We start from the raw sequence: 22,800 nt of genomic DNA, 5'->3' as shown, positions 1-22,800 counted from the left end.
AGATTTAATCTATTTTATGTGATTATTATTATTATTATTATTATTATTATTATTATTATTATTATTATTATTGTTATTATTATTATTATTATTATTATGTCTATTACATTAATACATTTTTAAGCCCAGTCCAGAGTCCATTATTAATGAAACACAGCTCATTGCTCAGGCTTTGACTTCAAACGTATATATTTATTTTCAAGGTGTTTCCTTTACTCACATCTGTTTACCATCACTGCGCAGAACATGAGGTTCTCAGCCGTACGCACCCTTAGTTCATTTTCTCTTCTCTGACATCATCCCAAAGACTAGGCCAGAGCAGCTGATTGTCAAGAAGTCTAGAGCTCCCACAGGCTGGTTATTATGGGAGAGAAAATAAATCCAACCTTTGATAAAAAAAAAAACTAGTTTGTGACTATTTGTTGGTGAAATGTAATGTTGGGAGCTGTGATACATTATTTAATACATACTTTTCTGGGTTTTTTTCAGGTCAACATGTTGTTAGATTTGAAATATATCTTTTGGATATGCTCAGCATTCCATATTTCCTGTGCATTCCGTTCAGGTAAGCATCCCATTCTATAAAATAACTTCAAAGAAAGTATTTTGATTACAAAAGGAACAGACCAGAGTTTGAAGGCATTCTGGTGCTCTTACACTTAAGAGTACCTTATGTGTGATTATGCCAGAGTAGGCATTAAGGGGCCCATTTATCAAGTTTTATCATTTGCAACGAGTTTGAAAATTCATTGCGTATGATATAGGTGCTCCAGCCAATCAGCTCCTGACTGTCATCTGTTTGAAGAATGACAGTGAGGAGCTGATTGGCTTGAGCACCATTTACTGTATCATATGCAACTAGTTTTAAAACTCGTTGCACATAATAAAACTCATTGATAAATGGGCCCCTGAGTTATTAAAGGATTTGCGAAAAAGTCCAATAACTTTAATTTATTGCTTTTGAAAATTGTATAAAATGCCCTAAACATTGCTTTTCCCACTATCTTTTATTGTGGAATTGGGCAGGATCTAGGATTTGGGTCTACTCACCTGGAAGTCCAGGAGGAGTCCGGGAGAATATGAAAGTGTGCCCTGATCTGAGCAGACTCAATTGATAGTTATCATGGCTCTGGGGTACAATATAGCATAGCTGTGCTTGCCGCTTTGTATACAACAATAGCATGGCATGGTATTCTGGTTGATGTTGTTTCACGGGACTGTTGCTTACACTACAATACATTTTTAAAACAATTTGAAATAAACACATTGGGGGTCAAATATGGAAACATATGCAGTTATAATAGAAAATGCTGCAACCCACACCAGAAAAACAACAGCAATTTTCATGAACATGTTTTGATAGGGTTGGGTGTGGGAGTCGGGATGCCGGCCATCAAAAGACCAACAATGGCATCCCGATGCTCAGAATTCCAACAAGGGCTACGTAAGTATCCTAACCTTCCTCCCTTCACCCCATAACCCTCCCTTCCCGCCTCTCCCCCCCTCCCCGCGTGGCTAAAAGCTAATCCATCCCGCTATACTTACGTTCGCGATGACAGCTGTCAGGATTCCAGCGTCAGCATCTCAACTGATGTCGGGATTCTGGCGCTGGGATTTAGACTGCCGGCATCCCGTGCGGAGGTAAATTAACTACATCCTGTTTGGCTATATTGGGAGAAATAGTGTGTTAAAAAAACATACACACATACACTTACATACAAAAGTTTTGAGATATATACATTATATCATAGCCGTATGATCAATTTTGCAACCAAGGCACTTGTCTAGGGCACAGTGGCCACTAAAGAGCAGAGATTTCCCCAACCTGCATTTATGTTGTTTTTTGTTGTTGTTGTTGTTGTTGTTGTTGTTGTTGTTTTACAAGCAAGGTGGGAAAAGGGCCAAAGCAGCATGTTACCTAATGCCCACATGGTCTTAGCTCTGCATTACATTTACTGTGCAGCTGTGTACCAAGTACTTACAGTTCTTGCCAAATCTCACTGAGTGTCAGGGAGACTCCCTGAAACAGTGATGATCTCCCTGACTTCCTGAAAAGTCTAGCAATCTCCCTGAGGTTGGGCTGGGTGTGCACAACACAGTGATGATGTCATAATTCTCCACCCACCATGGAGGAAATACTGGAGAGGTGAATAAGGAGGATGCGTGCTACAAGAAAATGGCCTTCATTCCACAGCACACTGATGGCTACATGAGTGGCTGTGTGCCAAAGGAACTGGTTTGGGACTCATTTACAGTTGGATGCAAGTCAATGTTATGATGCGGAGCAGTACATGCCCTCTTCAGTGACGCGCTCATAGGTGTTGATTTAACACACAATCTCCCTAAAATTCTTTTTCAAAAGTAGGTAAGTATGACCAAGCATTAGCTGACATCGGCTTTATACAGTATATATGCAGATATATATATATATATATATATATATATATATACACAGTGTCGGACTGGGGCATGAAGGGCCCACCGGGGGAATGCAGTGATAGGGGCCCATACTTAGGGGTGTGGCCAGCCATAACCATTAGGGAGTGCATGGTTGGAGCCCCTTTAAATATATATAGTATATACTGCTAGTGCATGCATGATAATGTATCAGATTAATAACTGCAATGGATTGTAGAAAAATACACCATAGTCCTGTGCAGTATAATACAACATATGTATAATGTATAATATAATGTATAATTGAAGTACACAGTCTGGAACCTGATTCCTTGAAGAGGGAGTGGGCCCTCAGGCAGTGGGGCCCACCGGGGGTTTCCCCTGTACCCCTGTGGGCCAGTCCAACCCTGTATATATCTATACTCTATATATATTCTGAAAGTCGTTACTGCCTTATTTTAGTGCCTTTTATATGAACAAACTTTAAAATCATGGTAACTTGGAGGACCTTGAGGCTACAGTTGAAAAGCAATTCCAAAGGTCATCAGTCTGCAGCATTTTATGCATTCACAACTTCATATTCCCAGAATGTATTATTACATTCAGTATGGCTTATACAATAATAGTGATCTAGTGTGACACTTGGAACAGGATTAAAATGTTATAATTCTATGAGAATGTACAATTAGTAAACTATTCCATGGCGTAAGCCCTGGCTATTACAGAAAGTTTTTCAAGTTCATGCCAGGGGGAAAAGAAATCTTTCTTGGTATCTGGAAAAATAAATTGATTGTTTGAGCAAAAGGTAGCAGACACATTATTTCCAATTGCTTCATATTTTTCTACCCTTCATTACACACACAGCAAGGCACAAGGATTAAACACGGTCATAAATGTAATAGTGCATAAACACGGGACGACCAGATAACGATATCACTGAACGATCTCCCGGGTGTGCTGGATGATCGAAATTGATTTTCCAGCACACCACCAACCCACCAACAACGGCCAACGATCCGCGATCAACGGTCGCGGGTCCCTATAGTCCTGCATGCACGGGAGATGGATGATATTGTTATCGTCCACACGTGCCCACGCATCGCACATCATTGGTGGGTTGGAAGGGACCAAAATATGCACGATATGAACGATAACGATATGATCGATATCATTATCGTTCATATCTAGCATTTTAATCATCCCGTGTGTACGCACCATAAGAGTGACAAGTGGGGAAGGGGAAATTGTGGCGATAGCTTTTATTTATTTTTTATATTAATTGGGTGAAAAACTGTGATGGTAACACTAACAAAGAGAGGAAGGGGATTGGAGAGGATCTAAACTAAACATTGGCAGACCTTGTAATTGACAATATGATCAGGAACCTTAATAATGTTTGACACAAATAAGTAATTCTGGGGGAGATGTACTAAGCCGTGGAGAGAGATAAAGTACCAGCCAACCAGCTCCTAACTGTCACTTGTGTTTGAAAAATGACAGGAGCTGATTGGTTCGTACTTTATCCCTCTTCACTTTATCTCTTTCCAAGGCTTAGTACTAGGGATGGCCATCGGTGGTGTTACCATTGATGGCAAAAATGAAGTAGCCATCGATGGCTACAAACTATTCCCTGGATGACCAGGTCATCCTTATTTTGTGACTGACTAGCCCACGGGCCAATCAAAATCTGGGAGTGGGGCTTCATGGGTGCCGGGGCAGAGCTATGCTTCGAGTCCCACCACCTTGTTAAAAGAAAAACTATTTGGTTATGCTCAGACATCGATGGGGGAGAACTATCTGGTTATCCATCGAGGTCAAAAGCTTTCGACATCAGCCATAAACCATCAATGATTATGAATCATTGATGGTCGATGGCCATCCCTACTTAGTACATCTACCCCTGATATTATACTATCAATAAAAGAAAATTATTTCCATTACCAGACAACTAATATGTTTGTACATCATCTTCTGTAATTTTTACTAAGTATATTGCATTATCATTCTGGTTTTCTCTAATGTTTCACTAAGGCCTTTTCATCTTATACCCCTTTTCCAACAAAATTCCGGGTCTGACCTGGAGTTGGAACAGAGTTCCTATCCGGATCAGACCCGGAATTTAGCCGGCGCTGACTCGAGATATTCCCGAGTTGGCGCTGCTCACACCGGAGTCGGGTCTGCATAGACCCGGCTTTTCCAGAGTGAAAGTGGACGCTTGGAGATGACGTCATCTCCAAGCGCAACTGAAGCCGGCTTGCAGCGCACTCCAGGTCATCGTGACCCGGAGTGCACTGTTCTCACAGCAGGGTTTCACGGGCTACGCCCGTGTTAAACCCTGCTATTTACCTGGGTTGGATTGCTGGGTCACTCGACCCGGCGATCCAACCCTCTCCCCTTTTACACCAGGGAGCTGCCCAGGTTAACCCTGCAATAACCCGGGTTTTAGCTCCGGTGTAAAAGAGGTATAACAAGTAATATCCATGGCTGGTGCAAGGTTTCCTGCCATCCTAAGCAAAACTTTAGCCTACTACCCTCAAATCAATACCCACTTCCCAGTCCCTCAGGCAAAAGTGCAGAGGTGGCATCTTATATGTTCAGCAGCTGCCTCCTGCAAGTATAACAAGGATGTCTCTTTGAGACATTCTTAGTGGGAGATTTATCAAAGCTTGTACAGAGATAACATACCAACCAATCAGAGCATAACTGTCATTTTCTTTATGCACAGCCTGTAAATTGACAATTAGAAGCTGATTGGTTAGTATTTGATCGCTATCCACTTTATCTCTCTCCAAGCTTTGATACATTTCCCCCTGATTTGTAGTTATAGGTGTACTCAGATACCCCTTAGATCCTGACATGCTAGGCAGCTGCCGAAACCTGCCTTATGGTAGAGCCAGCCCTGGCAAAATCATTTCTGTTACTTTCAGATATGACAAAGAAACCAGTCACTGGATGATATAAAGGCTTTGATGAAATAACAGAAAGTTAAAGTATTTAGTAACAGTTGCAGGACAAATTATACAAATCAATAAACTAAAATGATCTAATGGTGGTAACAAACCAGGAGGAGGGGCTAACTAGATTTCCCTTTTTCAGAAAACAATGGTGCTTGTCATATAGCACTTTCCTAACATCACCGTTGTATTTAAAATTATTTAATTACCTAAGAAAAAACATTAGATTGAAATTGAGTGAAATAAGAACATCGTCATATTAGTAACTGACTGCATTATGCATGAGGACCAAATTTGTAATGTAATAATATGCAGATATCTTGTAAAAGAGACTTCATAGCAGTTTAACCACATCACTGGAATGAGCTACAATAGCTCTTCAGTTTCTGGTTTGTGAGTGCAATTACATTTGCCAGAAACAAAATACACAATCTGCTCATTAATTAAACAATAACAGAGAAATAGGTTAAAGAAAAAGCCAGTGCACATTGGAAATCAATGGGCAAATCTTTTCCAAAAAAGTTTCTTTAGTACGGATCAAGAAAAGCAAAAGATATTTCTTAAGTAAAGCCAGTGAGAGATTGGGAAAACGTGAATGCGGTGAGAGAAAATGTATCTTAATTAGCTGCAAGAGCGGCTGCTGTATCACATTGCCAATAGAGAGCAGAAGGATGGAAGCCATTCAGTTGTTTCATTGTCCAGCTCAGACTCAGTAATCAGGTTCTGTTTTACCTTTTATTACATAAAAACAAATCGTGCTATCTTTATTAAAGGGAGCGGGATCGGACATTGCCCTTTTTGAGACCTGTCTGTTGTACAACATGTATTCAGCCAACCTGTGGGCTGAGGCACTATTTATAGGAATGTAGCCTATCAGTGTCCTAGGAGATAGGGCACTATTCAGACAACCCATTAGCCCAATTCATTCAGCATATAATAAAATGCTTATATTCCTATCTGTGGAATGGGTTGGGGACGGGATGCTGGCGCTTGGGATCACAATGGTCAGAATCCCGACGCCGGTATCCCAACAGGGCTAAGATACCGATAGATGTTTTTAAGTATCTCAAACCTTTCCCTACCCCTAAATCTAACCCTCCCTCCCTCACCCTAAACCAAACCACCCCCCCTAGTGCTTAACCCTAACCCTCCCCCCTAGTGCCTAACCCTCCCCCCTAGTGCCTAACCCTAACCCTAGTGCCTAACCCTAACCCCAATATTTGCTGTCGGGATGCCAGAGTCATGATTCTGACTGGTGTCGGCATTCCGGCGCCGGCATCCTGAGTGCCAAAAGAATAAAATCTTCTTGCATTATATATTATGCTGCCTGCCAAAGGCCATAACTAGGGGTGTGTGCAAGAGGTGCGCACAGAGCTAAGAGCTCTCTGGGTAGCACCATCGCTGCCCCACGGCCCCTGCATCTGACTAGAAGGGTGCCTGGAACAGAACCCTGCAACCAGTATCACTGCTGTCCTTTAGCTGCTCCAGGCATGTGCCCTACAGTCTGTGCAGTTGCCTGGAGCGTCATTCGGATGTCACGCATTCAGTTGGCAAGGCCGGCACAGGGTGCATTACCCCCTTGTTACGGCAATGTGTCTGTCTTCAGATCATCTGTGTAATCTTCCAGCTTCAGATAACCTTGTGGTTAATAGGAAAGGAACCTAGTATTTGTTCTAAGTAGGACAAGACATTCAGAGAAGAATGCCTAAAGTAGGCAACTTTTTTAAGATAGGATTTGTTAAAATACAGTTCTCCATATTTATACCAACCCTCTTTACATCACTATCCTCACCTACTGCCATGTATTTGCTGTGCACAGAAATACATTTACATTGTATTTTACCACTGTAAGGAACACTTTTTTTTAACATCATCACGATAGAACCAGTTTTTGGCCTGTGTTTCAATGTTGTTATAAACAGGGAGCACTACATCTCTTCTTGCTGAGTAAAACAAAGATACACCCTTTTGTGAGTAATAGCTAATTCAAAAGCCATGTCAATTTAATCCCCTTATTGCCCTATGGATATTTTGTCATAATGTGTCCAGGTTGTTGCTGAATAAACATGATATATAAGTTTTGAAATGTGTAGATGGGCATTTCTGAAATGTATCTGATCTGTCCAGATTCATTCAAAATTCATTGAATAATTTATGCCCCCTGGAGGACAACGCCAGTCACAAAGCATGGAATGTATAGGAGCTAATAAGCAAGGATCGATAAATGTCACATGTCTGTACTTTGTAGTATTATGTAATAAGCCTACAGCCCCATACAATCATTCTTCCTGGATTGTCTTAGGGGAAGATGTATGCAAATGCCACTCTCTGTGACTTTGATGTGAGCTGTAACTTATCAGTGGCCCAGCCTATGACTATTGTAATCTGTTCTATACACACTGGGACCTAAGATGGCCATACACCTTAAATTGGCTAGTAAATCTGGTAATGTATGGGAGTAAGTCATACTTGCCTACTCTCTCAGAAGTTGCGGGAGGCTCCCAATTTTTTCAGGTAAACCTCCGCACCCCCAGAAGAGTAGGCAGATCTCCCGCATCTCACCCACTTCCTAGTAACGTGGGCAGTATGGGGAGCTTATGGGTAATTTCCAGCTCCATACAGGGGGATGGGGCTAAATGAGAAATTATCTATTAACAGGCGATCCTGTGAGCTGGCACTTCTATTCAGTGTATATATGCTCAATATACCAGCGGACAATATAATAAGTGTTAAAGATAATATTGGCAAATTGTGGCATTTTATTTGTGTACCTGCATTGTTTGAAGACATAATAATTTTCTTCTATTTTGTCCCACCATCATAGAGGACATATCTATTAATATTACAGGGGTTTACAAATTGGTACACATAAGAGATATTATTGGAGGACACATATGTATTATTTTTTTACAAAGGAGAGATTGATTACAAGTTTGTAATAGCTGGACGTGGTTATTTGATTGATGTTTTTGTCTCTTACAAGATAGTAGTCAACTATGTACTTATGAATATACAGTCTGTGCTGCTACTGCCATATAACAGGGATTTGTGCTACAATATAAGAGACACTTTGTAACAAACCTCTTTTTTACGATAAGTAGCAACTAGCTGATACATTGTTGCATCTATGATTGTTTGTTACTTCTGTGTTGAAGGTTTACTATTTTATGACAATTGTAATAGAATAAATATATATTTATTTTTTAGGTGTTCATGTGTAGAAATAAAATAAATACACTTTTCTTGTGGCACACACGGTTATATTTCTTCTATATTTTCTTTTACAATGCTTTATTGCACCCATTATAGACGGGATGCAGTCAGGAAGCCGACGGTCGAAAATGCCGACCGCCGGCTTCCCGACTGTCTAATCCCGGCAGGGGTCTAATGACAGGTGTCGAAAACCCGACGCCTGTCATTTTACCTAAGTCAGGAGCCCGAGGCCCGGCATATCGATCGAAGGTAAACCGGGTGCAGACAGCCACATATTAGGTTAGGGGCTCCCGGGAGGGAACTTCGGGTTAGGAACCCCCCCGGGAGGGTTAGGCTAGGGTAAGGGGGGTTAGGGTTAGGCACCCCCCCCAGGAGACTTAGGTTTAGGCTGGGGGGAAGGGGCTTTAGGCACTTACAGGGGGGTTAGGGTTAGGCACTTGGGGGGAGGTTAGGGTTAGGCACCCCTAATGGAGGGTTAGGGTTAGGGGGGGTTAGGTTAGTAATAGCTTAAATACTTACCTGTCGTGATCTTCACTGCCGGTCTTCCAGCGTTGGGATTCGAATTGCAGGACATGCGTCCGGCGGTATTTCATACCGATCATATCTATAGCTTGGCTAGTGGCAATAGTCTGCACAGAGGTACAGCATAAATCTTACCATATAGATTCCGTTGCACTAAGCAAAGCTAATATATTATGTTGAAATTACAGTCCATTTAATTAACATCATGGATTTGACACCTGAATCCGTCCATTAAATTGAATTGAATATATGTTGCAGTGTAGTTAGGACTTGATTCAGAGTTATACAAAAACCTGATGGTTTTGTACTACTGCGATGGTTCCCGATCAGCGCATGCGCAGGATCTGTGCTGCGCGTATGTCAATCAGTGTCTGCGAAGATGGTCGCAGTGCCTCCTGACATGCTGCAGATCACAGAAGTCGGCAGAGGGCATCTATTTAAACAAGACACCTCCTGCGACATTAGCATATTATTGCACAGCTGCTGCGTACAAAGTCACAATAATGTACGACTGTGAATCAGGCCCTTTAATGTGCAATCAGATTTGGTTTATTACTCAATACCTTACAGTAATTACAATTTATTGTCCGTTTGAAGTTTGGTTAACTATGGCTTTTAAAGAATTCCAATAAGCCAAAGCCAAACTGCCAATCAGAATAACTGATCTGATGGGCCTGAACTTTAACATAAAAGCAGAATTGAATTGTGCTGGAGGGCCTTTTTTTTTCGTTTTTGGCTCCAAGTGTCATTTTAAAGCTATCTATCTGGATTCTGGCTCCGTTTGTCGTAAATTAAATTCTCATAGATATAATCTAATTCTTGCTGCACATATCACTTGTGTTGTCCATTTAGTGTATATTCGGTCCGAGTGTTTCAACTAAAATGTAAATGACATTAATGTCCATTTAAAGGCATTGTAAGGGCCTAAAGAGCATAGATGTTGAGCATTGATAGTAAGCAGCACTTGCAGTAAGCACGTCTCTTTGTGTTTGCCAGACTCTGTCTGCCCATTATCAAGAGTCTTATCTATCTTTGCCACAATTGCTATCTCTTAAGTCGCCTTTTGGCAGTGGATTTCCTGCTCCACTTAATTTGTGGCAGGTGTCATTATCCTGAAAGACAGCCCTTAGTGAAAAATGATTTTAATCCCTGCTCTCAGGACATGAATGCTCTTCTTTGTTTGCTCAGCTTTTACCAGGACAAAAACAGTCATATCTCTTTGGTTAGGAAAATATGTCCTAGTAGGTTCCTTTAAATGTGATGATATGTTAGAACAAAATGTATGGTGCAAAGAAATAATTGTTTCTTATTGCCATGCTAGGAAGGGTTAAAGCACAATGACATGGTATGTTCACCTCTCAACCATCCTGCTTTTGTCTGGGCACTCCCAATTTTGGAGGAAAGTCCATTTGCCCCAGTTTATGTGAGGTTGGAAGGCATTCTAATTAATGTAGCAGAATTAAATGGCACTTTTCTTGTAAAAATGCCCACCAGGGTATAACAATATGCACAATATGGTGCAAATAAGCCCCATACCAATATTCATACCGATATGTACCGATGTTATGCACCCCATCCCGATATGCATCGTTGCAATGTTCGGATATATATTAGCAACAGGCTTAGCGAGAATATGCATGGCTGATCTGCAGCAGCAGCAGGAATTATCAATATATTAAAGGCTACTTTTCTACCTTTCTTCTGTAAATTTTGAAAAGTAACCTTCCAAATCTCTTCTTCCTTTGCCTGGGGCCCAGTTCTATGCTCTGATTGAGTCCATGTTTATATGGAACACCACAGGGCCACAATCCTTCCATAAGATGGGAGGGCAGGCTCATGGGAGAAGAACATGATTTTCCTTCAAATTGAATATGGCGTACAAATTTCGGCACTAGTTTGTAAAACAGCCAATGTGAGAACAGTTTATCAAGGTTGTGCTCATTTATAGCAGATGACTAAATGGAGACATTGCTTGCACTCAGAATCATTCCATTCCCTGTGCTTTTTAGTGGTGGCATGCCATACATGTACACTGATGTTGTGGAAAGGGTTTTTTACTGTAAAAGCATTAAAGTTATGGGGCAAAATTTAATAGTGTGAGAGTTAATGTGCGAGTGCCAAATCGCATCATCTTGCTGCAAGTACGATGCGAGTTTGTACCAAAACTCGCACTATGTAAGTATGTCATAGATGCGAGTCCATGCAAGTTTTTCTGGGGGAAATGCTGGGAATGCTGCTCAGGATAAGCTCTCTAGCCCGAAGCAGGTCTATTATTTTGAGATTTTCTTTACAAATTTTGTGCGACTTCACAACTCGCATCCTATTACTTTGTGCGAGTTGTATGTTTTGAATAAGAAACATCTGAATGTGAGTTTGGGCCATGCGAGTAGTGTTAATGCGAGTAGTGTACATGCGAGTTTGCATGTTCTTACAGCCTATTACATGTGCGAGTTTGCAAATTTTGCGAGCTTAGCACTGAACTGGCACCTTTTCAGAACCCGCACCCTATTCTATTTTGCTCATGGAGTCAGTAACCAGAAGTGTGGTTGTGTTTATTACATGTTGTACGTTATGCATGTATCACTAGTTGATTCCCGTATTTTATCATTAGAAATGTGGAAAGAATTATTTTGAAAGTGAAATGTATTTTCTTTTTGAATAGCAATGACTGCTGTATGTAAATATGTAAATATCTGACTACCAATTCTCCAACAAGTTATCTCAAGGTTTCATGGATAATAATAAGCGTGTCTCTTATTAAATCAAAGACACACCCCAGTAAATGTGTATTGTTTTGTGACCAAAATTGTAAAAATGAAAGAGGGTCTGACATGTCAGAAGAATATAAACGCTGCTCTTCGTAAAAAGTCACACCATTGAACATTACACCAGCCCAATGGAGGAGCAGAATGTCCACCTGAACATGGCCGCTGGAATCAGTGCAACTGCATTAGAGGTTGCAGTCACTGACAGCGACACGCCCACATCTGGACAGCCAACTGTTAGCACCCAGACACGCCCACTGAAGTTCCACCTCTCTGCATCCAAATTCGCTCTGTGTCTCCCAGCGGTAACCATTGGGACACATGTGTCAGTTTGATGCCTGCACAGACCTAAAACATTGGCTTGTGTCCGACATCGAGTCTAAATCAGACCCAATGTATTATATTATTCATTAACAGAATTCTCGGACAACACAAATAGAATAATTAGATTTCTTCATAAAGGTTTATTTAGGTAATGTAGACTTACTTCATTTATGATTATCATTATTATTATTATTATTATTATTATTATTATTATTATGAGATTTTATTGGGAAATTGCACTGCTTTCCATAAAAATAGGGTATCTGCACTGAGTAAAAATAGGTTAATATATAACTCTTGGAAGTGATATTTGATATAGTGCAATTCCTTCTGTCTATAGATTTTGTACTGTACTTGCTGTCAAATGAGAAAATATTGCTGAGGCTATAACACATTTCCATAGTTAGCAATAGCAAACGTAACACCTGCAGAAAAGGACTAAACTAATTACAATTAAAAAACAGATTAAAGGAAAACTATCAAAATAAAAGTATTTACTTTATGAATTTTAGGCAACGCTATAGCTAGGATTTCCTTAACTATTCAAGTTCCACATTTCATATATTCTATAATATAAATGATTGATTTAAATATTAAGAGTACAAGGAATTATAAGTATTGATTAAATAATATTGATTATGAATCATTTATTGCAATCCTAATCGATTCAACTGATATTGAACTACAATTCCCAGAAAGATCCGTTCTCGTCCTCCCATTTGTTATACCATAGACAGACCACCCACTGGCAGGCAAAGTCTTCTGGGTGTTGTAGTTCAATACCATATCTAAACCTTTTGTTTTCTATACAGTCTAAAATAATGAATACATGAATAGTCCACACATAACATAAAGTTCAAAGTTTATAAAGCCTTTTTTTGAGTTTCAGTTTTGGTGGCAAACTAGCATAAATAAAGTAGCCTGTAGATCATCCACCCATTAGCACTATACAGGGTGTCTTTCTAGGACTAGTAAAGGGTCATAAAGGTAAGAAGAAGTGTGCAGATGGAATTTCAATTAGCTTGGTATTCAATGATTTATAGAGAGTCTACATCAAGTAATTGATCCCTCAGCACCTAATACCTGTTTAACATCCTCCTCCTTACAGTATAGTAGCCTTCGCCACAATCCATCTGGTGAAAACACTGAGGCTTTTGTTCCGATACTATTTATTACCTACAAGACCAAACCCCAGTTATGTATTCTCACTCTCTCTCTCTGCTAATGGCAAATTGTTACATTCTGAAGTGTGAAAATTCAATTCCCAGTTATTTGAAAAACGTGAACGGTTGTGTGTTTAGCTGGGGAGATTGAAACATTTCCAGATAGAACACATTACTGATGTAATTCCATATTTTCATGAAGCAATGAATATGTGCGTGAAAGGGATATTTGATTTCAACAGAATAGAGATCAGTTGGACACGTTAATGCAGACATCTATAACCGAGTAATGCAGAATTTATAAGGAGAGGTTAGCCATTTTGGGGTTGTGAAGTCGTCATTTGAATGTAAAATCCTAATGATTTTGTAGACCATAATGCTCTGAGAATGGAACTAAGCATTTTCTTTATTGGTGCATGCAAGGGTTTGTTTATTTCTTTATATGATAGATGATTTCTGAATCTACAATGGAATCCAAAACAGGTGGAATAACTTGTGTTAAGTAACAAAAACTTTGATTTAAAGCAAGTTGTTTGTAATAGGCCCCATCTGCAGCGGTGTTCAAAGAAATATCAGCAGCGTATGCTTTTCATCAGAAACCAAGTGCTTTCTTAGGTCATTTTACAAATAAGTTGTTTATATGAAGTAAACCTCCTATACAGGTTTTGATTCATTCATTTTGGCCCAGCCTATCCTTGGGATTTTATTTGAGTGTTTGGGGCTGCTCTGTGGTGTCTTGCTGTAAGCAACAAGTTATTGTGTTATGTATAATTCATTTTCCAAAAAAAGCTTACATTTAATTTGTTATGTTTTTTTAACACATTTCCAAACAAGCTGTGTTCCATACATGTAAATAATCCAATAGACAATTGATACATGACTTATTGTGGGATGTGTAATAGGGACAGCCAACGGCCATCAATGGTTTGCAACCATTGATGGTTGTCCACTAAGAGCAGATGGACTTACCATTGATGGCAGAGATGCAGTTAGTTTCTTGCCATCGTTGGTAGCCATGGGCCCGATGGTTCCCACACACACACACTTGCACTGCAGAGCTACTAGGCTGTCAGTCAGTAGCCCTGATCCTTCTGTCTCTTCATGTAATCCCAGACAGACTCGATGATGTTGAAATTAAGGACCTCATTCAGAGTCGGTCGTTGCGGCCGCACGGTCGTAAGGGAAAAGGGGCCGGATATGCAAATGAAGCACTCACAAGTTGCGTCCTTAAGATCGGATCGTTAGCTGGCCGACCAAGGGGAGGATGCGGCCGTAAAACAAAAAATACGCCCCCTTCTCGTATGCATTACACGTCATCTCCGGCCATATAAGGATTAATCGAGACCATCGGTAACCATCGGAACTGTTCGTAGAGCTTAAGGTTGACCATACCCTCTCTTAAGCACTACGATCAGGTCAGTGTACAAACCACCCATGTCACGTGTGCCATGACACTACTTTGTTAATTATGCACTCCCATAAAACGCAGTTCGCATAATTAGGCACGCCTGCGTTCGGATCTCCACTCCCCCGTTTTCAAGCACCTTCCCCTGTTAGCACCCACAAACGCCTCATTCTGTCTCTCAAACTACCGACCTGGCTGTGTTCAAGGAGAGAGAAATTTCTGATCATAGCAGCTAGTTTGCGCACGTGCATTGTGAACTTTACATCGGTGGCGTATGACCGTGCGGCCGCAACGACTGACTCTGAATGAGGTCCTAAGTCTCTGTGGGGGCCATATCATCACTTCCAGGACTCCTTGTTCTTCCTTATGCTGAAGATAGTTCTTAATGACATTGGCTGTACTGTATGTTTGGGGTCATTGATGGATAAGTACCTGCCTTTATTTCTCAGCATTGAGGACACCATTAATCCTAACCAAATTCCCAACTCCATTTGCTGAAATGCAGCCTCAACTTGAAAGGAACCTCACCATGCTTCTCTGTTGCCTGCAGACACTCATTATTATACCACGCTCTAGCCCTTTGGCAAACAAACTGCCTTCTGTTACAGCCAAGTATTTTAAAGGACTCTTCAGTCCAGAGCAACTGAAGTTATTTCTCGCCACCCCAGTTCCTATGTGTTCGTGCATAGTTGAGTCGCTTGGCCTTGTTTCCACGTTGAAGGTATGGCTTTTTGGCTGCAGTACTTCCATGAAGACCACTTTTGGCCAGACTTCTCCAAACAATAGATGGGTGTACCTGGGTCTTGCTGGTTTCTACCAGTTCTGAGCTGATGGCACTGCTGGACATCTTTCAATTTCAAAGGGAAGTAAGCATGATCTGGCTTTCATCAGATGCACTAAGTTTCCTTGGCCGACCACTGCGTCTATGGTCCTCAACATTGCCCGTTTCTTTATGCTTCTTCAAAAGAGCTTGAACAGCACATCTTGAAACCCCAGTTTGCTTTGAAATTTTTGCCTGAGAGAGACCTTGCTGATGCAGTATAACTACCCTGTGTCTAGTTGGTGTGCTCAGTCTTGCCATGGTGTATAACCTGTGACATAAAACTGTCTTCCACAACCTCAACTTTGTAGCAGAGTTTGGCTGTTCCCCACCCCGTTTTAATCCTCCTACACAGCTGCTTCAGTTAATGACTGTGTTTCATCGTACATATGAAAATAAGGATCATTGGGCCTGATTCAGCAAGGGATGCACGTGAGCAGATGCATGCACCCAGCAGCTGCGAAAATATGCTAATCAATGTATACACACGGAGACCGCAGCACAAGATGCAGATGCCCAGCCCTATATTAAGCCGCCCATCTCCCTTTACTCACAGCCTGATCAGTACGCAAGATAGCGTAAACATCGGTAACATCGAGAACCATCGGACTCATACGCACAATAGTGGTTGACCTGACCTGCTGCAGGATTTTGGCTGTACAATACAGGTTTAAAGGAAAGGAGGTGAGTGTGCGCAAACAAGCAGCTGGTGCAAATGGTGTCCAAGAGGTGCCCTCCACCCTCCAGATATAGACAATGTAAAGAAAAAAGACAAACACCCCAGTTCCTGCACTGGAACTGGGGTGTTTGTCTTTTTTCTTTGCAGGATTTTGGCTGCTTCCTGTGTATAGCTTATGGTATAGCTGCGTATGCCGCCGCACTGCCTTAATTATGCATGCCCCTATAATGGCGTCCCAACGCACAGGCACGCCTGCGTTCACCTGACCACTCCCCATCACCACCCACAAACAGCACTTCCTGTCAATCAATATCGGAAGGGTCTGCGTACACGCTGCCTGTAGTCTGCATACTCTAACCCGATCGCACTGGCTAGTTCGTGCACACACGGTGCGATGCATACGCATGCGCAGTGCCAAAACATTGGCTAAGTGCGTGCGTTCTCTCCTTTGCGTTCCTTGCTGAATCAGGCACCTGTTTGGTATGATTAATTAATCATACACCTGACTATAATCCTACAAAATCTCTGACTTTGTGCAAGTGTACCTAGAAGAATTGATGCTGTTTTGAAGGCAAAGGGTGGTCACACCAAATATTGATTTGATATAGATTTCTCTTCTGATCATTCACATTGCATTTTGTTAATTGATAAAAATAAACTATGAAAACCTCTATTTTTGAAAGCAACGTTACTTTGCAGCATTTTTTCCACACCTGCCTAAAACTTTTGCACATACTATATATATAAAAATGGTAAAAAAACACTAAAGAAATTATAATAAATATATTCTTTGTATTATTGTAATAATTTTTATAGTCAAAACTCTGGAGTAAAAAGTGTATGGAGATGAGGCACTGCCTCCCCTGTCTACCTTTTCTGCACAACCCTGATCAAAACTCACCAAATTTCCAGCACTATATACTGCTGCACCTTTGTGTAAAGCCCACATGAGCCCTCAGGTTGATATATGTATGTGTAAATCTGGCTCTGACACTAGCCAGTGCCTCCCCAGCCATTTACCCCACCACATGTCACTGATTTCATCATACGCCTTGGTTTGTCCAGTGAATGATGTGTATGGTATAATACCCCCCTTCATATTTTATACAGTACATCCAATAGGCAAGGTATGAAAAAGAGGCCATTATATACAAATCACATGCGAGTGGCCACTAGAGAAGCTGACGGGAACTTCATAGTCTAATGATTGTGTGCCAGCATCTGTATTTCCTACTGCAAGAATAAGTGTGGGCAAGTGTCTGATTCTGAGCAGTTACAAAGGGATTCGCTAACATCAGGGTGAAGTCTCCCTTCCCAGTTACAATTTAATTGTTTTCTTCGCCCTTGGAAAAAGGATATGTCCTGTTTAACATTCAGACATGTTGTGGTTAGCAGTGTAGATGTACATTGTATTGCCTTGATTGGGGTAATATTATTCAACATACTAACAGTTTGACAGCTATTTCCCTGTTGCCTATATGTGATAATGTGCTTATAGAATGACACAATTAAAAACTTAAGGTCGTCCACTCTACATAGATACCACAAGCCTCTGTATTACTTTTTATGGAAATAACTTCAGCTATTGCAACAGTCCATACCAACATTTGTTTGCAGTCTCTAGGGAAGTGCTATTATGGGAGGCATCTACTTTGCCAGTGAGGGCCAGTAATGCTCACTAGCAGACTGAAAGTGATTTATATGGTTTTGTTAGAAAAAAAAATCCAACCCCGTCATTTAAAAAGAATTTAGTATTTCATCAGCTTTATCTAACAATAGCAAGCTTTTGTTGCCAAAGTACTTTAAACACTAAGACAAAGCTTAAGACGTATTTCTGTAGTGCTAAACTTGTTTCATTTTGCTTAAAAAAAACTATGTGGATGATTAAATTACAGTGGAACGCTTTACAGATCATTAATGATAATAATAGGAAACAAATGGTTCTTTTTATGGTTTGTCTTCTATACTGAAGTTTGTTTTTTAAAAGCTTTGTTTCATTGCCGAGTTTGGTTACAAAGTATTTTTCTTTTAAATAATACATAAAAAAATGCATGTATCAATCTGTCAAATGCCTCCACCAGTAAAGGTGAACTGAGGGCACACTATCTTATGCCATGGATGCTACACAAATGCCACTATGACATCCTGTATCCTTTTCACGCCACTGATGTTCTAGAGCAGAGCCGTAACTAGACTTTTTGGTGCCCTGTGCCAGACAGAGCATTGGCGCCCCCCTCATTTTTTAAAGGGACATAATGCACCGAAAAAAAGGCCATGTCTTCATGGGGAAGGTCCAGGGAAGAGATAGGGGAGGCCCGTAGATGCTGGGGATGAAATAAGAGGAAGCTACAAGCAAGAATGATAATAAACAGAAAATTGACAAGCCCAAACAGCGCCCCCTGACCTGTGGTGCCCTGTGCGATGGCACCGGCCGCACTACCCTAGCTACGGCCCTGTTCTAGAGCACATACATTGTTATTCGTTCATTTAAATGAAACTAAGGGTGGGTACACATCAGATTCCACAGATTGGAGCGACATATCGTACATATCAATTCATGTGTACCCATGATTGCACACTCCCGCCAGCTGACTTTGGGGTCGCCACATCTGCTGTGCTGCAGAGCAAATGTGATGATCCGACAACCGACAGTTCTATGATGTATTTCGCAGCATGGTGTAGTTCATCGTATCATACAGATGGGACAATGCGATGAATGGCGGGCATACATGATCGATCGTACACACTATGCGATCCTCACGATATATCATTCCGATCCGCATGGGAACAATACATTGTGAAATGGATCGCGTAGTGTGTACCCAGCATTAGAGGAATGTGTAATACTTATTGAAATCGAAGGCATTCTAGTACTTGTCTTTTTTCCTTGGGGAATTGTCCTATGGACAATGGGAGCTGAAAGCAATTGTGGCAGAACTAGGAGTAGTTTAATAAAACTTCTAAAAATAAAAATCAGAGGAGTTGCCAATACCAATCAATCAGCTATTATTTATCTAGTACATTCTAGAGCAGAGGTTCCCAACCAAGTTCCTCAAGCAACACTAACAGTCCAGGTTTTAAGGATAGCCATAATTGAGGACAGGTGTCTTAATTAGTACCTCAGTTATTTTGATTTAACCCTCTGTGCTCAAGCATGGATATAACTAAAACCTAGACTGTTAGTGTGCCTTGAGGAATTAGGTTGTGAAACACTGTTCTAGAGAATGATAGTTAAAAACAACACCTTCACTACCTTTTTAGAAGTTTAGTAGATCTACCCCCATAGTTTATAATTAGCAAACCTTTTATATACCCTAGCAGAGTATATTAATGGTAAACTTTTTTCAGTTTAAGAACTTTTGGACTTTTAAATATATTCTATATCCCATTGTAGACATTGCATTTGCTATGTCATAAGAAAAATTTAGTAATGTTCATTATAAGTTGACTGATGCATTATTTATTTAGCCCATCATTCCACTACTGGCTTCAAGAATATTGATAGGCTCCCTCGGTATTTGTTTGGCCCCCAGATTGCCAGATTTGTATCACTAAATCGTAAGGAATTTACATAATAAATGTGGCTAAGGTAATCTGCTTCTTCTGTAAGCGGCAGACAGGCTAAAGAATTGTCTAATTTCCTCTACATGAGGGTATTTCTACCTCTTAAATATTCCTATAAAGGGTTTATACCAACAATAGAAAATGTTGCTTTCCTTAACACCAGGCATTAAGATAGAACCTGACGTTATTGATATAACATTAATTAAACAAGTTGCAATATATAATATGATGAAGAAAAAAGGAATATATATTATTACCCATTCTTTATTTAACCTTAAAAAATATAGACATATCTTTGATAGCTGTGGTTTGCCAATGGCAATCAGCACATGTTATATGTTTTTATCCAACTTTTTTTAATAATTAAAAATAAAGGTTGTATCACATACTTTGAGAATGTTTCATGTCCTGGATGCACAATGATCAGTGATGATTAGTGATGGCAAAACCCATGTAGATACCATTAGTCTTAGTGTATTAACATAAGGAGGAAGACACATGCTCCTAATATTAAGTTATAAATAGCACGTACACACCTCCCCCCAGAAACAAAATTATTTTAAAATACCAACTTGTCAAGATGACTGCTTCACTGTCAGTAGGCAACATATTTAAAGAGGGGGTTTGTGACCCCTTTAAAATGTTGGTCCTGTGTCTCCATCCCACCCTTCATTATAATATAATATCAGGAGAGTCGGCTGAGAAGCCATATGCTGGGAACAAGTCATCACTAGTAGAAAGCACTTTGTAATCAGATGTGTTAACTTTGTATTATTTGACCACAATTATTTGCTGCTGCTGTTTCTGTTGCAGGTGTTCTGTTCTTCTATAAAGGTTCTACTACTTTGATAGGCTACAGGTTAGATTAGCTCTGGGACTTTATGGAGATATTATCATTTAAAGTTGGTTTAGCCATGTGAACATTGTAATGCTTTGATTGGCTATTATAAATTAGTTTATCTATGAGAATGTTCTATTTCCCGGTATTTGTTAGATGTGAATCTAGACAATGTTGAAAACCCTATTTAGTTCACATGTGCTCTCCGTCACACAGTGCTGGTCCTTAGGTCGATTTTCAAAATGGAGACAGTCAAAATGTCGACACTGTTATATCGACAGACAAATTGTTGTCACAATCAAAATGTCAACTGACCAAAATGTTGACAAAACTTTGTAACTGTCAACATTCTGGTGTTTACATTTTGAATGTGGACATTTTATAAATGTCGACGTTATGCACCTTTCAACATTGTGGGTTGATTGTCACTGTTGACATTCGTACCAGGATCCACACTCATACATTGATAAAAGTCCAGTACAGTAGACAGTTGACACTAACATCTATTGCATTTATCTTGAAAAAGAAATTTATAATGAATTATTAATAAGATCATTATTATGCTTTAGGTAAATAAATGAACCAAACTGTGCTGCAGCTATGCACAATGGCTGAACAGCACACACAGAAAAATAGCAACACATACAGTATGTAAAAAACAAATTACTTTTTCAATATGTGTACAGTCTAGGCTATTATGCGACTACTAAGGCAGCCTGTAGTGAGCAGAGAGACTTTGGAACACCCCTCTGAGCTATGTGTTAACTGCAACATCTTACCCATTCTTCTCCAACCTCTGCCATCACATTACTTGCGGACAGCGTTAAATTCATTAACTGCATACCTCCCAACCACGATTTCAGTGGTACACTCCAGTTCTACACTGTCACGCTGTACCACCCAGGGACGGAAGGTTGGGGGACACTGACACCGCAACTGTAGCAGCTGCTATGCAGAGCAGCAGTGCTGGTGAAGCTGAATGGATGCCACATGCATAAGCATGGTGTCCATTCAAAGCAGGGAGGAAAGTGAGGTCAGCCCAGCAGCAGCTGGAGTGCTGGGCTCGCCCCCCCCGTGTCATGGAAATGGGTACGTGACATGCGGTCATGCCCCCAAAGTGGCATGCTTCAGAGAGTGTGGCCTAGCGGTACTCCCTCTTTTCGGGTGCACTCGTCTTCTGCGCGATCAGGCGTCCTGTGTAGTACACATTTTCTGTGTTTGGCTGCTAGACAATGATTTGTGTTTACTTTGTGCACTGTGACATCCTCCTGCTTTTTCTTGCCCCTCTGCCATCACATGACACATTGAGAGCTGTGATGCAGTGGCAGCCATATTTGGTTGCCCTCCAGAGAGGAATTAAAAAGAGGTAATGATTTGTAGGAAGATAGCTGCTCAACTTGCTACTTAAGAAAACGTGGAATTATTGTTTAAATGACTGTTTATACATCTGCTAATGTTATGTTTTAATACTGGGAAACTAGGAGACTGTCTTAAAATTGAAAGATTAAGCCTAGTCATTACCGAAATTATATTAAATATGTGTAGCATTTGTTGTGGAAACATTATTTGTCTTTTGCCTGAGAATCCACTATTTCAGGGCTTTAGGGAATAGAAGTGTAATGCGAACATAAAATTGTGGGTTTTGCTAATGATTCCCTCAGATTTGTCTTAACATTTTTCAAAGATACTACATCATTAAGTATATTGCGGAATAAGAAACACATGTGGCAGTTGGGATTGTTGGATTATTTGCTGTAATACATATACGAATGTGGTGTAAGCACCAAGCTCCCGGTTGCATGAACTCAGACATTGTACTTAACATGGACATTTGTTGCCCAGCTACAAAAGTAAGTTGGGAAACATGATATAAACTAAATGGATTTTACATCTAATTAGTAGATCACTTAACGAGAAGGTGTAAGTATAGTTTTCCATATAAAAGTTCAACTTGTAACATTTGCAAGCATATATGCAAACATCCAGAAATTATAACATTGATATTTTAGATAAGTCTGTGTTTTGGGGGGAAGCAGTTTCCCCATGCATACCAAAAATGTTTACAAATAGTTACTGATAAGTGTTGAATGCATCTATAAAGATGTGAGAGGTATTTGGGGATCATCAAATCATTATTTAGAAGCCTCTTCATTAAG

General features: G+C 40.3%; 1 protein-coding gene across 1 annotated transcript in view; it reads left to right on the top strand.

Annotated features, from left to right (window-relative positions):
• The first annotated feature begins 495 nt into the window (after positions 1 to 495).
• VCAN (versican) overlaps positions 496 to 22,800 on the top strand; it is a 103,979-nt gene continuing 81,674 nt past the window's right edge. The window contains exon 1 of the mRNA XM_088457915.1: positions 496 to 565. Coding sequence (XP_088314041.1) covers positions 496 to 565 — 70 coding nt within the window. The remainder of the gene's footprint in view (positions 566 to 22,800) is intronic.

This window comes from Taudactylus pleione, unplaced genomic scaffold (genome assembly GCF_031769625.1).
Source record: "Taudactylus pleione unplaced genomic scaffold, aTauple2 ptg000792l, whole genome shotgun sequence".
NCBI lineage: Eukaryota > Metazoa > Chordata > Amphibia > Anura > Myobatrachidae > Taudactylus > Taudactylus pleione.
This window is presented reverse-complemented; position numbering and strand designations above follow the sequence as displayed.